The sequence below is a fragment of the Polyodon spathula genome, chromosome 11 (assembly GCF_017654505.1).
Source record: "Polyodon spathula isolate WHYD16114869_AA chromosome 11, ASM1765450v1, whole genome shotgun sequence".
Taxonomy (NCBI): Eukaryota; Metazoa; Chordata; class Actinopteri; order Acipenseriformes; family Polyodontidae; genus Polyodon; species Polyodon spathula.
In genome coordinates, this window is record NC_054544.1 from 46,511,509 (window position 1) to 46,530,117 (window position 18,609).

Genomic DNA, 18,609 nt, shown 5'->3' on the forward strand with positions numbered 1-18,609 from the left:
TGGCAACGGTGCACACCCAGAATATTATTTTTTGTTATATAAACATTTTCTGTTATCCATGCACGTGATTTAAGAGTTCCAAAGGGACAGACTGTTTATTATTTTTTTACAAAAAACAGGTCAAACTATAAATAAATTAATCTTGGTAAACTATTAAGTATTTTTCAATTATACAAATTTTCTTTCATACTCGTGAAATAACCTGGTGTCTACAACACAGTATTAAGACCTGTAGGCTGTGACGTAACTAAAAAAGCCACTGGGTAGTTATCCAGCAGCCATCCTCCACTAATGACATACCTCTAATCCGACAGTATAAAAGAATCATGACATGAGCCATGGTACTTTGCAACATTAGTGATAAGACACTTTGCATCACACACTAGCTGCATGTCCATTGAATGAAAACACTTCCTATTTTGGTATGTTTAAATTTTCTGAAGGTGCCTGAATGTGAATGTGTGCAATCATAAGAACATAAGAAAGTTTACAAACGAGAGGAGGCCATTCGGCCCATCTTGCTCGTTTGGTTGTTAGTAGCTTATTGATCCCAAAATCTCATCAAGCAGCTTCTTGAAGGATCCCAGGGTGTCAGCTTCAACAACATTACTGGGGAGTTGATTTCTTTTTTCAGGCTGAAAAAGTCCCTTGGGTCGACACTGTCAATACCTTTTAGAATTTTGAATGCTTGAATTAGGTCGCCACGTAGTCTTCTTTGTTCAAGACTGAACAGATTCAATTATTTTAGCCTGTCTGCATATGACATGCCTTTTAAGCCCAGAATAATTCTGGTCGCTCTTCTTTGCACTCTTTCTAGAGCAGCAATATCTTTTTTATAGCGAGGTGACTAGAACTGAACACAATATTCAAGATGAGGTCTTACTAGTGCATTGTACAGTTTTAACATTACTTCCCTTGATTTAAATTCAACACTTTTCACAATGTATCCGAGCATCTTGTTAGCCTTTTTTATAGCTTCCCCACATTGTCTAGATGAAGACATTTCTGAGTCAACAAAAACTCCTAGGTCTTTTTCATAGATTCCTTCTCCAATTTCAATATCTCCCATATGGTATTTATAATGTACATTTTTATTACCTGCGTGCAGTACCTTACACTTTTCTCTATTAAATGTCATTTGCCATGTGTCTGCCCAGTTCTGAATCTTGTCTAGATCATTTTGAATGACCTTTGCTGCTGCAACAGTGTTTGCCACTCCTCCTACTTTTGTGTCGTCTGCAAATTTAACAAGTTTGCTTACTATACCAGAATCTAAATCATTAATGTAGATTAGGAATAGCAGAGGACCTAATACTGATCCCTGTGGTACACTGCTGGTTACCACACTCCATTCTGAGGTTTTTCCTCTAATCAGTACTTTCTGTTTTCTACATGTTAACCACTCCCTAATCCATGTACATGTGTTTCCTTGAATCCCAACTGCGTTCAGTTTGAGAATTAATCTTTTGTGCGGGACTTTGTCAAAAGCTTTCTGGAAATCTAAATAAACCATGTCATATGCTTTGCAATTATCCATTATCGATGTTGCATCCTCAAAAAAATCAAGCAAGTTAGTTAGGCACGATCTCCCTTTCCTAAAACCATGTTGACTGTCTCCCAGGACCCTGTTACCATATAGGTAATTTTCCATTTTGGATCTTATTATAGTTTCCATAAGTTTGCATATAATAGAAGTCAGGCTTACTGGTCTGTAGTTACCTGGTTCAGTTTTGTTTCCCTTTTTGTGGATCGGTATTATGTTTGCAATTTTCCAGTCTGTCGGTACCACCCCTGTGTCAAGAGACTGCTGCATGATCTTGGTTAGCGGTTTGTAAATTACTTCTTTCATTTCTTTGAGTACTACTGGGAGGATCTCATCCGGCCCAGGGGATTTGTTTATTTTAAGAGCTCCTAGTCCCTTTAACACTTCTGCCTCAGTTATGCTAAAGTTATTTAAAACTGGATAGGAACTGGATGACATGTGGGGCATGTTGTCAGTATCTTCCTTTGTAAAAACTTGTGAAAAGTAATCATTTAAACATATTTGCTATTTTTTTTTCTTCCTCTACGATTTTGCCATTTGTATCTCTTAAACATTTAATCTCCTCTTTGAATGTTCTCTTGCTGTTGTAATATTGGAAAAACATTTTGGAATTGGTTTTAGCTCCCTTAGCAATGTTTATTTCTATTTCTCTCTTGGCCTTTCTAACTTCCTTTTTGACTTGCGTTTGCAGTTCTGTGTACTCTTTCTGCATACTTTCTTTTTGGTCCTTTTTTAATGCTCTGTAAAGTGCTTTTTTTCGCTGAATATTTTTTTTAATTGATCTATTAAACCATTTTGGCAATTTAGTTTTACATTTAGATTTGTCTACTTTAGGGATATAATTGTTTTGCGCCTCTAGTACTACATTTTTGAAGAACAACCATCCTTCTTCTGTGGGTGTTTTCTCTATTTTACTCCAATCTACTTCTGTTAGTCTCTGTTTCATACCTTCATAGTTTGCTTTTCTAAAATTGTAAACCTTAGCTTTAGTCTTTACTTTTGGGGATTTAAAAAACACTTCAAATGAGACCATGTTGTGGTCTGAGTTTGCCAGTGGTTCTCTGACCTCTGTTTTAGTTATTCTATCTTCGTTATTTGAAAAGACTAAATCAAGGCATGCCTCCCCTCTAGTGGGTGCCTTCACAAATTGTGTTAGGAAGCAGTCATTTGTCATTTCCACCATTTCTATTTCATCCTTCACGCTACCCACCGGGTTTTCCCATTTTATTTGGGGGAAGTTGAAATCCCCCATTAGTATGGCTTCTCCTTTGCTACACACATTTCTAATGTCATTGTATAACAGATTATTGTGCTCACCATCTGAATCTGGTGGTCTATAGCATGCTCCTATTATTATGCCTTTTGAATTTTTGTCCGTTATTCTGACCCATATTGATTCGGTTTTATTTTCTTTGTCCAGGTTTAACACCTGGGCTTCAAGACTGTTTCTTATGTATAGCGCTACCCCTCCTCCTCTTCTGTCCTGCCTGTCTTTCCTATACAGTGTATACCCACAAATATTATATTCGTCCCCATCACTCTCAGATAACCACGTTTCTGTAACACCTATCACATCATAGTTACCTGTTAGTGCAGTAGCTTCAAGTTCTAGAATTTTGTTTCTGATACTTCTAGCATTTAGATAAATACATTTAATGGTTGTCTTACCTGAGTTGTTGTTCTTGTTTTGATGCGGTCTCCCTTCTGTTTTTTTGTTGAATCAACATCTCCTAGCACATTTGGGAATGATGCATAGTAGTACAATCCGTTTCACTTTCTGTTGCTGTACAAGGGAAACTATGTATTTATTTGCATAGTTAACCAAAGCAACCATAACCTGGCAGGTGCATTTGGACTTAGAAGACTGGCACATTCCAGAAATATCCCCAGCTGAGACCTGGAATGACCGGGTGGCATAAAAGGTTAAGGCAGAAGCAATCTTTATATGTATGGGAATAGCACAGGTCCTAGCAGTAGCACTCCTAGGGTCCTTTTAACTTGTTAGAGACCTGCTATAGCCTGTTTGTCAAGCCAGTATCTCTTCACAACATCCTCATCTCTTTCAAGGACAGACACTCTGGTTTTGTATATTCTGTTTGCAGAGTATCTCCTCCTCCTCCCTCTGCTTCTTTCTTGAAGCACTTAAACTGCAAGACGAGGAATGACACATTTCTTTAGGCTTCCAAAACAAATACTTCTGGTAATGGTTGTGTAAGTAGTGACTGTGACTCTTTTAATTGTAATATGCTGTCCCTGTTACATATTTAACATAATTGTGTTATCCTAATGAACAAATTTCACTCAAACGCCCCACATTTTTATTTACTGGTGATTTGTATTTCAATTTGAACTGCCATCACCCCTTTTCTCTCACTTGAGTTTTATTAATTCTGTACTTCACTGGAAGTGTCGTTTTTGTGAGCAAGACTTGTGGGCTGTGACTATTACAACTATGCTAACTTTCTTGGATACTAATGAAATAAACTTAGAATTATTTTATATTATTGTCTTGGCCCTTGTTTCTACACACAGCCCTCACACACTAATGCAGCAGGAGTGCTAGATTATTCTCAGTAATCAGACGTTTTAATAGCGTCTTCTCTTAGTTCCTCCTCATGCATTAATCATCTTCTGCATTCTCTCTGCTGCTGCACCTGAATTCCACTAATCCTGCATTTTTTTCCATCTCCTGGTCGCCTTTAAACACGTCATAACGTAAATTACACATTTTCATCAGCTGGTCAACAATGCCCCTGGCTCTGCAGTGGAATCATCGGGTACGACAGCGGAAACGTGGTCCAAGGTAACCATGTATTTCATTTTTTTATTAGTATTTTCTCCATGCGATAAAGTACAAAATGTAACCATTGCCCCTTGAAAATATCTCACTGTGACGCACTTCTGGCAGCTTTCTGTATTCCAGTGCAAGAGGGTAACAGCAATTGGAAAAGCAGTTTACTATTTTTATATATTTACTGAGCAGTTTAGTAACAGTATATAGAAAACAGGCGACAATAACATGTTTACACACAAATGAATCCATATCAATACATAATATAAATAAACAAAATGGTGCTGTTTTTACAACATTTTATTACATCTATCCACAGTTAGACCCTGGAAACTACAAATATAAATGAAAAGCTACTTATATCAAATAATTCTCCCTTCCTTGTATTAACATAATCTGAAAACTACGACAATACTGAAATGAATGTAGAAAACAATTACATTTTACTATAATACCCATTAATAGAAGTAGAGACAATCACCAGCGCCCATATTGTTGCGTGGAGGATCTCTTCATTCTTGCTTTAGGTGTAGCTCTGCTCTCAGTTCCTGGATGTCTGTCAGGGGGGGTGTGTGCAGGTGTCTATGGGGAGGAAGGTGCCCCCTCATCCTGGTATTTTTGCACTGTCTCCTGGCTCTCTGCTCTCAGATCCTGGACGTGTGCGTCGAGACGCTGCAACAACTCCTGGGAACGCCGGTCCTCTTCCTGTAGGAAGCGCGTTGCCACGGTGTCAGCCGGGGAGGCAGGGAGAGGGGCCTGCAAACACACAGGAAAGGAATGAAACTGGAAAATCGGAAAATTCACTTAATACATGCACCGCTCTACAGACGTACAGCTTTTCTTCTTTAAAAAATAACAAAACAGAAACAAAAACATGTGGGAGGAAGTAGTAACTAGGGAGAATACCACAATTACTTGATTTAAGATAATTGTGATAATTATTAGCTGATAATCAATATCAACCTCCAACACTAGTTGACAATGGATATTTTAATACTGGGCCCAGTGTTAGTAGGAGGAGGGCTGACACTGTGAAACACATCACTCCTATCAGTGTTAACGTCTGAGCAGCGGGACCAGTGCTATACAACACTCACCAGAGGCAGCCTCACTGACTCCACGGAGGTGCTGTCAGAGGAGTCAGCAGGGGCGCTCATGCAACTGGAGGAGAGGGAGTCTTGAGAGCTGCTTCTGCTGCTGAGGGAGCAGGGAGCTGCGGGGGGAGCAGTCTGCTGGCTCAGCTCCTCTAAATGGTGCCTCGCTTGCAGGGCCTGCACTTCCTCCTGCTGCCCATTCCTGAAACACACACATCTCACACTCAGCACCACCCAGCCTGGGAAAGGGTTCTGAGGAAAAAGCCTGGATTCAATTAAAACAACTTCCTTTAGTTTCAATATCAATGGTTCTTACTGTTTGGTTAAACAGGATTCCCAGTAAAGCTGAGGGGTCCTCTTAAACGATCAATTACAGCAAGCGTACACAGTGTGTTCTATTTTAAGAACACACCCCCACCTCCAAAAAGCATACATATGTGCTCCTATATTGACAACTGTCTGTGCACGGTACAGTATGAGATTCCATTGACTTCTTGAAGATGTCACACTGCTATTTGTACAGATTGCACACATATTGTTGCATGTATTCGAATTACTTGTGTACGTACGTGCAAACTGGGGGAATACATAACCACGGACACTTAGAAAAGTAAACAGAGCAATGCCTTCTGTGCTCTCACATGCACTGGAAAGGAAACATGTGCTTACAGAAGATCTTGTTTTCCCATCGATGAGGCACGGAAACATGTTGTTGTGTTATGTCTACAGGAGCTATGTAACAATCATAAAATAAACTTCAGAATTTCGATTACAAATGTGGAATGTTTTCATTGTAGAAATGGATACTTCAAAACATGTCCTATTTACTAATGTTTACAACAAGTTTGTTTGTTTGTTTGTTTTTTTGCTACATTGCCTTGGGGCAAAAGTCCTTATCCAAGAATTTATTATAAATGAACAAATCTTAGTTTTTACTAAAAGTGCAACTACATCTTGCATACCTTGCATGCAATACACTGAAGCTGAGAAGAACTAATGCTATTTGTTTTGAAAAGTACTCTATAAGGTTTGACTGGGGTTATTTTTTTTTAGGGTTGGGGGTTATTGCATTGTATTAGTTGTAAGGAAGCATTGTGACAGTACCATCAATCTTATACTTCTTGATAATAGAAACAATCGTTGAAATTGGGCTACTCAAATGTTTGAAAATCTTCTTGTATCCTTCTCCAGCTTTATACAATAAATAATTTTGTGCCTAAGATCTTTGGATAGCTCTTTACTTTTTCCCATATTGACTTATTGGTAATGACAGCTATCATCCTATGCCTAACCCTTTTATACTCTAAGAATGGTCACCTACAATCCAGCATTTTCTAGACTTAGGTTCTGCCTTATTATATTGAAATTCCTAGCACCTTGTAGATAATACTATCATAAAGGTAGTGGACAAAAAATAGAAACACCTGGGTAAATGAGGGACACCAAGTATATTGAAAGCAAGGGCTTCCACACAGGTGTGGCTCATGTGTTAATTAAATAAATAACATCCCAGCACGCTTAGGGACATGTATAAAAATGCTGGACAGGTCCAGTTGCCTATAATTATGACTAGCATGGCTACAAGAGGAGACCTCAGGCACTTTGAAAGAGGGGTGATTGTTGGGGCGCGTTTAGCAGAAGCTTCAGTGATCAAGACAGCTCAACTTGCTGATGTTTCACGAGCAACGGTGATCAAAGGTGATGTCGGCATGGAACTCCGAGGGAAAGACATCATCAGAAAAGGGCAACAGTGGTGGAAGCGCATACTCCAGGATCATGATATCCGTGCATTAATTTGAAGTGCAAGGCAAAACAGGCAACAACTGCAGATCAACTGACTTTAAATTTCATTAAATTAAATTTGGGGGTGTTTGGGGCTCTTCCAGGATGACAATGCACCCACCCACAAAGCATGTGTGGTCGCCCAGTGGTTTGATGAGCATGACACTGATGTTATCCATATGTCATGACCTTCTCAGTCACCAGATCTGAACCCGGTCGAGCATTTATTGGATATTCTGGAACGACACCTGTGCAGCGTTTTCCACCTCCATCAACCAGGTGTGAGTTGATTGACTTTCTCGTGGAAGAACGGTTCTGCATCCCTCCTGAAGAATTCCAGAGGCTGGTAAACTTTATGTCACGGCGCATATAGGCCGTACATGGTGACCCAACGCCCTATTAAGTGACTTTACATTGGTGTTTCCATTTTTTGTCCACTACCAGTAGCATCAAAGGGTATGAATATTTTTAAATTAGCATTTTGGGGTGTTGCAAAAAAAAATATGCTGAAATAAATAATTCAAGACTATTTCTTGTAACTTTTTTTCCTCATCCACAAAAACAAAACTTTTGCAACAAAATAATTTTCCTAAAATATATATTGTATATGTACTGTATGTGTGTATATATATTTTAATCAGAAAACAGAGGACATTGGGGAAACACAGCAGCAGCTCAAAGTCAAACAGCCGCGTGTGTTTTTCTGATAACAAACAAGCTGAAACTCGGAGCAGCTGATTCAAATTCAGCGCCCTTCTGAGACACGGGCGAGGGGAGGGGCCAACAGCACAGCAGAACAACGCAGTTAAAAGTGGCAGTCCTCCCAGCGACAGCGAGTGGGAGAAGTACAGGCGTGGAAAAGTACAGAGCAGTTTCGAAGCAGTTTGAAAGCAGGTTGACAGCTGCAGAAGAAACTAAACTTAAAAAAAAAAAAAAAAAATCAACATGGTCTTCAAGCCAGTAATCTGTGACACCTGCTTGATGTGGGAAATCCGAGAAAACCCAGCGGAGCTAAACCAAGTGTGCGTAAAGTGCTGCGCGATCCAGGACTAGTAAGTATGCTAGAAATGGAGCTGGAAGAAGTGAGACAGCAACAGGATCTTGAGGAACTGGCACACCCACAATTCATGGAAGTCTGCATCACCCCTAACAGACTGAAAGCCACCAGGGAGATAGAAGGTCAGAACAGCTGGGTTCAGGTAGGCAGAAGCAGGGAAAAAAAGAAACTTCGTCAAACACCACCACCAGAAATCAAAACAACCAACAGATTTGAGTCACTTCAGAATTGTGATGAGCAGAACCAACAACAAGAGAATGAAAGGAACAACATCCAGGACCCTATTGACAGTGGTGACCAGACAGCAAAAAGAAGGGAGGTCATGATTGTTGGGGACTCCATATTGAGAAACACAGCAAGTTCAGTTCGCAGTTTGGACCCCCTTACTACAACAGTGTGCTGCCTTCCGGGAGCCTCGGTCAAGCACATCACTGAGAACGTGGACAGGCTCCTAGAACGAACAGGAGACGACCCGGTAGTAGTCGTCCACATCGGTACAAACAACATTGGAAGAGACAGACCAAAATCCCTGCAAAACAAATTCAGAGAGCTAGGAAGGAAATTAAAAGAGAAAACCAAAACTGTGGTATTTTCTGGTATACTACCCGCACCTTGCAAAGGACCATATGGACAGCTGGAAATAATTAATCAAAACGCATGGCTGAAGACGTGGTGCACACGGGAAGGCTTCACCTATCTTGATCATTGGACCACATTCTACAACGAGGACTATCTGTATAGACGGGATGGACTGCATTTAAATAACAAGGGAACCAGTCTACTCGGAGAAAAGATCCTCGAGCAGGTTCGGAAGCATTTAAACTAGAAAGGAAGGGGGGAGAAATCAACAAAAAAACAGAAGGGAGACCGCATCAAAACAAGAACAACAACTCAGGTAAGACAACCATTAAATGTATTTATCTAAATGCTAGAAGTATCAGAAACAAAATTCTAGAACTTGAAGCTACTGCACTAACAGGTAACTATGATGTGATAGGTGTTACAGAAACTTGGTTGTCTGAGAGTGATGGGGACGAATATAATATTTGTGGGTATACACTGTATAGGAAAGACAGGCAGGACAGAAGAGGAGGAGGGGTAGCGCTATACATAAGAAACAGTCTTGAAGCCCAGGTGTTAAACCTGGACAAAGAAAATAAAACCGAATCAATATGGGTCAGAATAACGGACAAAAATTCAAAAGGCATAATAATAGGAGCATGCTATAGACCGCCAGATTCAGACGGTGAGCAAAATAATCTGTTATACAATGACATTAGAAATGTGTGTAGCAAAGGAGAAGCCATACTAATGGGGGATTTCAACTTCCCCCAAATAAAATGGGAAAACCCGGTGGGTAGCACGAAGGATGAAATAGAAATGGTGGAAATGACAAATGACTGCTTCCTAACACAATTTGTGAAGGCACCCACTAGAGGGGAGGCATGCCTTGATTTAGTCTTTTCAAATAACGAAGATAGAATAACTAAAACAGAGGTCAGAGAACCACTGGCAAACTCAGACCACAACATGGTCTCATTTGAAGTGTTTTTTAAATCCCCAAAAGAAATGACTAAAGCTAAGGTTTACAATTTTAGAAAAGCAAACTATGAAGGTATGAAACAGAGACTAACAGAAGTAGATTGGAGTAAAATAGAGAAAACACCCACAGAAGAAGGATGGTTGTTCTTCAAAAATGTAGTACTAGAGGCACAAAACAATTATATCCCTAAAGTAGACAAATCTAAATGTAAAACTAAATTGCCAAAATGGTTTAATAGATCAATTAAAAAAAATATTCAGCGAAAAAAGGCACTTTACAGAGCATTAAAAAAGGACCAAAAAGAAAGTACGCAGAAAGAGTACACAGAACTGCAAACGCAAGTCAAAAAGGAAGTTAGAAAGGCCAAGAGAGAAATAGAAATGAACATTGCTAAGGGAGCTAAAACCAATTCCAAAATGTTTTTCCAATATTACAACAGCAAGAGAACATTCAAAGAGGAGATTAAATGTTTAAGAGATACAAATGGCAAAATCGTAGATGAAGAAAAAAAAATAGCAAATATGTTAAATGATTACTTTTCACAAGTTTTTACAAAGGAAGATACTGACAACATGCCCCACATGTCATCCAGTTCCTGTCCAGTTTTAAATAACTTTAGCATAACTGAGGCAGAAGTGTTAAAGGGACTAGGAGCTCTTAAAATAAACAAATCCCCTGGGCCGGATGAGATCCTCCCAGTAGTACTCAAAGAAATGAAAGAAGTAATTTACAAACCGCTAACCAAGATCATGCAGCAGTCTCTTGACACAGGGGTGGTACCGACAGACTGGAAAATTGCAAACGTAATACCGATCCACAAAAAGGGAAACAAAACTGAACCAGGTAACTACAGACCAGTAAGCCTGACTTCTATTATATGCAAACTTATGGAAACTATAATAAGATCCAAAATGGAAAATTACCTATATGGTAACAGGGTACTGGGAGACAGTCAACATGGTTTTAGGAAAGGGAGATCGTGTCTAACTAACTTGCTTGATTTTTTTGAGGATGCAACATCGATAATGGATAATTGCAAAGCATATGACATGGTTTATTTAGATTTCCAGAAAGCTTTTGACAAAGTCCCGCACAAAAGATTAATTCTCAAACTGAACGCAGTAGGGATTCAAGGAAACACATGTACATGGATTAGGGAGTGGTTAACATGTAGAAAACAGAAAGTACTGATTAGAGGAAAAACCTCAGAATGGAGTGTGGTAACCAGCGGTGTACCACAGGGATCAGTATTAGGTCCTCTGCTATTCCTAATCTACATTAATGATTTAGATTCTGGTATAGTAAGCAAACTTGTTAAATTTGCAGACGACACAAAAGTAGGAGGAGTGGCAAACACTGTTGCAGCAGCAAAGGTCATTCAAAATGATCTAGACAAGATTCAGAACTGGGCAGACACATGGCAAATGACATTTAATAGAGAAAAGTGTAAGGTACTGCACGCAGGAAATAAAAATGTACATTATAAATATCATATGGGAGATATTGAAATTGGAGAAGGAATCTATGAAAAAGACCTAGGAGTTTTTGTTGACTCAGAAATGTCTTCATCTAGACAATGTGGGGAAGCTATAAAAAAGGCTAACAAGATGCTCGGATACATTGTGAAAAGTGTTGAATTTAAATCAAGGGAAGTAATGTTAAAACTGTACAATGCACTAGTAAGACCTCATCTTGAATATTGTGTTCAGTTCTGGTCACCTCGCTATAAAAAAGATATTGCTGCTCTAGAAAGAGTGCAAAGAAGAGCGACCAGAATTATTCCGGGCTTAAAAGGCATGTCATATGCAGACAGGCTAAAAGAATTGAATCTGTTCAGTCTTGAACAAAGAAGACTACGTGGCGACCTAATTCAAGCATTCAAAATTCTAAAAGGTATTGACAGTGTCGACCCAAGGGACTTTTTCAGCCTGAAAAAAGAAACAAGGACCAGGGGTCACAAATGGAGTTTAGAAAAAGGGGCATTCAGAACAGAAAATAGGAGACACTTTTTTACACACAGAATTGTGAGGGTCTGGAATCAACTCCCCAGTAATGTTGTTGAAGCTGACACCCTGGGATCCTTCAAGAAGCTGCTTGATGAGATTTTGGGATCAATAAGCTACTAACAACCAAACGAGCAAGATGGGCCGAATGGCCTCCTCTCGTTTGTAAACTTTCTTATGTTCTTATGTTCTATATATATATATATATTATATATATATATATATATATATATATATATATATATGAGAGAGAGAGAGAGAGAGAGAGAGAGAGAGAGAGAGAGATAGATACACACAGATACACACACATTTACCCCTTTCTTTCTAATTTTGGTTAAACAAATTTTGTTTTACACATTTTGGTAATGATACTTACTTTTAATACAGAAAAGTGTAAGGTACTGCATGCAGGCAATACCAATGTGCATTATAAATATCATATGGGAGATACTGAAATTGAATCTATGAAAAAGACCTAGGAGTTTTTGTTGACTCAGAAATGTCTTCATCTAGACAATGTGGGGAAGCTATAAAAAAGGCCAATAAGATGCTCGGATATATTGTGAAAAGTGTTGAATTTAAATCAAGGGAAGTAATGTTAAAACTGTACAAACCATTAGTAAGACCTAATCTTGAATATTGTGTTCTGTTCTGGTCACAAAAAGGATATTGCTGCTATAGAAAGAGTGCAAAGAAGAGCGACCAGAATTATTCCAAGTTTAAAAGGCATGTCATAGGCAAACAGGCTAAAAGAATTGAATCTATTCAGTCTTGAACAAAGAAAACTACGCGGCGACCTAATTCAAGCATTCAGAATTCTAAAACGTATTGACAATGTCGACCCAAGGGACTTTTTCGACCTGAAAAAAGAAACAAGGACCAGGGGTCACTAACGGAGATTAGGCAAAGGGGCATTCAGAACAGAAAATAGGAGGCACTTTTTTAGAGAATTGTGAGGGTCTGGAACCAACTCCCCAGTAATGTTGTTGAAGCTGACACCCTGGGATCCTTCAAGAAGGTGCTTGATGAGATTCTGGGATCAATAAGCTACTAACAACCAAACGAGCAAGATGGGCCGAATGGCCTCCTCTCGTTCGCAAACTTTCTTATTTTCTTATATACTTCAAATTTCCATCAAAATTCCATACTTTTTCAAGACGTCTATTTGTCTTTGTCTTGGTTAGTTTTTACTAGTTTTTTGATAGTTATCCACTTAGGCAGTCAGCCGCAGAACATTAAGCTTTTTAATCCAGAGCAGAAGTTGCTCCTGGTTTTCTAAAAGTATTTGTCAGAATCTGGAGGTGCACCTCTAGCAAGAGACAATGCAGGTATGCAAAAGATAAGTAAGATACAATCTAAGAAATGTCCAATATTTGAGAACTATGTTGCATTATTTACAAAAAAAGAATATACAAAGTTGTATACTGTAAGTATACGTATGCCAAATAGGATAGTATAATGGTACCAATAGTATACTAAAACCAGACAATTTTGGCAGAATTATACTTGCAGTATGTTACTTTTTGGTAAGGGATGATATTGGATTCTTCTTTATAACCTATGTTAAATTTTGAACACTATGGGTGGTGAAAAATAAGAAAAATGAAATAACAAATGTGCACACATTGTATATTAAAATGTGCAAGTGTCTTGTATTAAGCTTGTAAGTCAAATACCAAATACAGTACACCCTCGCTATAAGAACCCTGTTTGGGTCCAAAGCCTTTTGTTCGCTACAGTAAAAGGACAATCCAAAACGAACAATATAAGCTGCTGGAGCAAGTTAAGGAAGTCACATTGGATAAAGGCATTCGCTAAACTATTAATAATATTACTAGCAATGTTTTATTCTTTGATTTTCTTTACTATTACAGTATTTGTCACTACTAGCACTAAATAATAATAATAATAATAATAATAATAATAATAATAATAATAATAATAATAATAATAATAATAATAATAGCAATGAGATTGTGAATAAAAGTAGAATTACAAGTACAGTACCTATTTGTGGCATGCTGCATCCAGTAGAGATAGCGAGGATGTAAACAGTATATATATCTACACCCGGCTGACCCGTTTGGATCCGAGGCTGCACTTGGTATAATAAGTTACAAGCAAGTGCCATACATTTAAAATAAAATTACTGGTACATTTTATTAATCACATTAAAGAAATGAAAACGGCGATGTTAACATGCTACGTGCTAAATCTGAGTCAGTGATAATAACTGCCGTATTAGATTTTTTTTTTGGGGGGAAATAATGTTAACAATTTAATAAAGGTAACAACAAGATAACAAAATGTGAATCATTGTGAGCAGAGTACAGTAGCTTGTAATTCCAGTTTGTAGCTTTGTTTAAAAAAATCATAGCCTTCAATATAAAAGTAAATACGTTGGCTGTCGTAGTGTCCGTTTTACCCTTCGTTTCAGTGAGCAGACACAGTCATGCGACATACCAGCGCGCTGACTACACAGGATTGCTTGAGTTATCAGGGGTGTTACACGGTGCAATCCTCGCAGGATTTTGTCACAAGCAATGTGTACGGGCATGTCACCCTGGAAATCAAACGTGTTTTACCGGTATAATCTGTGAGCGGAATCTCGATTGGGAAGCCGCTGTTTGATTAAAGCACAGAACGTTATCTTGTTATAGAGTAAAAAAAATCGAATTGCCCGTCGAGCAAGCAGCCAAAAAAAACACGCTGTCCGACAGATTTATTTGGTTGTCCCGGAACATCGGGCTAGCGATTTTGCGAGCCCTGTTGTGATATTAACTAAACTATGGAATCTGGAATGCGTGTGTTGGTCTGTAATTCTTGTGAAATGTACAGTGCCTATAGAAAGTCTATACCTCCTATAAACTTTTTTTCACATTTTGTTGTGTTAGTGCCTCAGAGTATCATGCATTTAAATGAGGATTTTTTTCCCCACTTATCTATACACCGTACTGCACACTGTTAAGGGAAAAAATGTTTTACTGAAAAAAAAAATTATATATTAAAAAAACTAAACTGTTCAAGCTCTGTCAAGTTCCTTGGAGAAAGCTGATGTACAGCAATCTTAAAATTTAATCTTGAATTTAGGTTGGGGTTCTGACTTGGCCACTCAAGGACATTTACCCTTTTGTTCCTTAGTCACTCCAGCATAGCATTTGCTGTGTGCTTTGGGTCGTTGTCATGCTGAAAGGTGAACTTCCGTCCCAGTTTCAGCTTTCTTGCAGAGGGCAGCAGGTTTTTCTCAAGGACTTCTCTGTCCTTTGCTCCATTCATTTTCCCTTTTATCCTGACAAGTGCCCCAGTCCCTGCCAATGAGAAACATCCCCATAACATGATGCTGCCACCACCAAGCTTCACAGTAGGGATGGTGTTCTTTGGGTGATGCGCTATGTTGGGTTTACGCCAAACATAACGCTTTGCATTTAGGCCTAAAAGTTCAATTTTAGTTTCGTCAGACCACAAAACTTTTTGCCACATGGCTATAGAATCTCCTGAATGTCTTTTTGCATACTTCAAACAAGATTCAAGGTGGGCTTTCTTGAGTAATGGCTTCCTTCTTGCCACCCTACCATACAGGCCAGATTTTGGAGTGCTTGGGATATTGTTGTCCTTTGACCGTCTTGGCCATAAAAGCCTGTAGCTCTTGGAAAGTCGCCATTGGCCTCTTCGTAGCCTATCTGATCAGTCTTCTTCTTGCTCAGTCATCCAGTTTGGAGGGATGGCCTGATCTAGGCAGGGTCTTGGTGGTGGCATACAGCTTCCACTTCTTAATAATCATCTTGACCGTGCTCCAAGGGATATTCAAGGCCTTTGATATTTTTTTTATACTGATCACCTGATCTGTGCCTTTCAACAACTGTCCTGGAGTTCTTTTGAAAGCACCTTGGTGCTCATGGTTGAGTTCCTACAGGAATTTATCCTGAAATCATGTGAATCACTACAATTTAACACAGGTGGAGGCCATTTAACTTGGTGTGTGATTTTGAAGGCAAATGGTTACACCTGAGCTAATTTAAGATTGCTATTTTAAAGGGGTAGACACTTACCCAACCAAACTATTTGAGTTTTTATTTTTAATTAATTTTCAACAAATTTCTAGAATATTTTTTTCACTTGGAAGTTGTGGGGTAGGATGTGTAGATAAATGAAAACAAAACAAAATCCAGGCTATAAGGCAACAAAAGGTGAACATTTTGAAAGGGGGTGTAGACTTTCTATAGGCACTGTATATGGTGGTTAATTTAAGATTGTATTTGCAAGAAATGTTGCTTTACGCAGACTTTAATGCATAAGGTTGCTGAGCTTGAAAGTCAAACAGAAATCATTAGAAGCATAAATAAAAATGCACTCGAGTACTGCATTCCTAGATAATGTCCAGCATGTTAAAGGTTATATGCATAACCGGGGTTGTACTTCAGATTTCAATTTCTTTTGGTACCTCTTGAATTGACTATTATGGTTTCTGAAGTAATTTATAATTGTTCCCCAGAGTGTTCTGAAAAAACGTACACCAATTCCAAGATGCTACTGTAAAAATTGATTTGTTGTGATTTTTTTTTATAGGACAGTCAAATACAGCCAATAAAAAGGTCCTTCCCAGCCTGTGTGAACAGTGGAGGTGTTCACTGGTCCTGAGCCCAGCCTGTGTTAACAGTGGAGGTGTTCACCGGTCCTGCCCAGCCTGTGTCAACAGTGGAGGTGTTCATTGGTCCTGAGCCCAGCCTGTGTTAATAGCGGAGGTGCTCACCTGCCCTGCTATTCTTGTGTTAACAATGGAGGTGCTCACCTGCCCTGCCTAGCATGCGTGCTCATCTCCAGCCTGGCCCTCGCTGCTGCCAGCTCCCTCCTCAGATGCTGGTTCTCCTCCTGCAGCTCACTGAAAGAGGACACGTAGCTCTGCCGCAGCTCTGCCAGGGAGCTTTCTCTATGCTGAAGAGACACAGCACACAATACACCTCAGTCCCTGTGTCGGCACAGACCATCTATTCAGCAGTCTGTAATTAATAATACCAAGGCAGTCAAACTGCGATCATTTACATCATAAAGAAACAAGACAGTGGACACTGGTAACAATCTGGAGCGTCAGAAATTAAGTTACAGACAATTTAAGAAGGTGTATAAAGTTAGGATAGCACATTTTAGTGTTAAGTTATTTTTATTATAATTATTTTTCCCAATATGCTATAACTAGGGGTCTACTTAAATCGCGGTAAAGTTACGTATTTTTCACGGGTAGGTTGCAGAATAAAATTAGGATTTCGCTGACATTTCGTGGACCTGTTTAAACATTAAATAAACCTAAGTAGACAGTATTTCAGAACACTATAAAGCCTAAAAATAGTGGTACTTGCTTCCTTACTAAAACAGAGTGCTGTCATTTGTTAAAGACAAGCAAGCAACATCCCCTGCAGTTGACTTGCCCATACACTGAGACTGCACATTCTGCATCCACTGAATTGGTATGAAGTGTAAGGCAAAGCTTTGCCAGGTTATACAGATGTGGAACTCGATTAGAAACAGCACCAAAACTTGGTTACCCAAGGGCATCTGGCATACTTTAATAAAGGTATGCAATGTATGCAGCACGTTCGTTGTAGTGTTATTTGTCCCATCCAATAATTTATTTTATTAGTACCGAGTCAAAACAAAGAAAACGTGGCTATCTGGGTCTAAAAATCCAACTGTGAGAAAGTAAGCATCAGGTTGAAGCGAGGTGGCTGTGCTAGATCATTTTACTACTGATTTAACTTGCAGACAAGAATACTTTTTGTCTGGGCTGACTTTCCAGTTTGGTTTCTGAAAGCTGTTTATTTTACGTTCTGTTCAGCAGCCTCTAGTAGCCTTCTGATGTGATTCTGAAGCTAAATAGCGATCGATCGTATTTTCTCCAGACACATTAAGATATGCAAAACAATGACCTCAGTCTGCATGTACAGTTTCTTTGGGAAATGTCTTGAAATGATCATTAGCTGAAATATACTTCGTTTTTTCTGTCATCCATTTCTACTATTTTACCTCCAACTCCAACTCTGCTTTTTGTAAATGTTATTTGTGGACTTTTTTTGTTTGTTTTTTGCTTAAATGCAATGCACACAAGGCTGCGAAGGAATAAAAAAAGGGCTACCTACAGAAGGAAGATACATAGTTTGCATCTCTTGCCTTGTCTAGTAGTTCATTTAACAAAGTTTTTTTTTTTCCTTCTCTGTACTTGTTCGGTATGCATTGACCCCTAAAGAGGTAAGTTTCGCAGTGACCCCTCAATTTCACAATTTCCGCGATATCGCGATTTAGGTAGACCCCTAACTATAACCCTGCTACTAGCATTACGAACAAGGAAATCACTGTGACCACGCGCTCCAGTATCTCAGTCAGGTGCTGGTTGTCAATCTTTAGGATCTCCAGCTGGATGTGCATCACCTGGCAACACACACACACAAACGCACACACACAAACAAGCACGCATAGACCTGGGTCTTCTAATACTCAAATATTACAACAGCAAATATTACAATCATCATATTACTGGAGACTCTTCCTGGTATCGCTTGAATAATCTCCACCAGTCTCACCTTGAGCTCCGCTGCCCTTCTCTCCCCCTGCTCTACCTCACTGCGTAGCTGTCTCTCCAGGTGGGAAGCGGAGCTGCTGAGTGTTGCTATGGTAATGTCTCTCTGGTGCAGCTCAGTGGTCAGCTGTGTGATCTCCCTCTTCATCCCCTCTACCTCCAAACGATGAGTCTGCTCTGCTTGCTGCAGCGCCTCCCACTGCTGGGGAGGAGCAATCACACACCCTC

The 18,609-nt window shown here is 39.2% G+C and overlaps 1 protein-coding gene across 5 annotated transcripts in view; it reads right to left on the reverse strand.

The window, feature by feature from the left end:
- Nucleotides 1-4,251: 4,251 nt before the first annotated feature.
- The window catches only part of cep63 (centrosomal protein 63), a 99,984-nt gene continuing 85,626 nt past the window's right edge, over nucleotides 4,252-18,609 (reverse strand). For 3 of the 5 annotated variants that reach the window (XM_041263854.1, XM_041263853.1, XM_041263852.1), the window contains 4 exons: nucleotides 18,386-18,583; nucleotides 16,603-16,745; nucleotides 5,432-5,630; nucleotides 4,322-5,090 (listed from right to left, as the gene is read on the reverse strand). In XM_041263854.1, coding sequence (XP_041119788.1) covers nucleotides 4,917-5,090; nucleotides 5,432-5,630; nucleotides 16,603-16,745; nucleotides 18,386-18,583 — 714 coding nt within the window. In that variant the 3' untranslated portion in view covers nucleotides 4,322-4,916. Of the gene's footprint in view, nucleotides 5,091-5,431; nucleotides 5,631-16,602; nucleotides 16,746-18,385; nucleotides 18,584-18,609 lie in introns of all 5 variants that reach the window. The other 2 variants (XM_041263855.1, XM_041263857.1) reach the window with 2 other exon arrangements.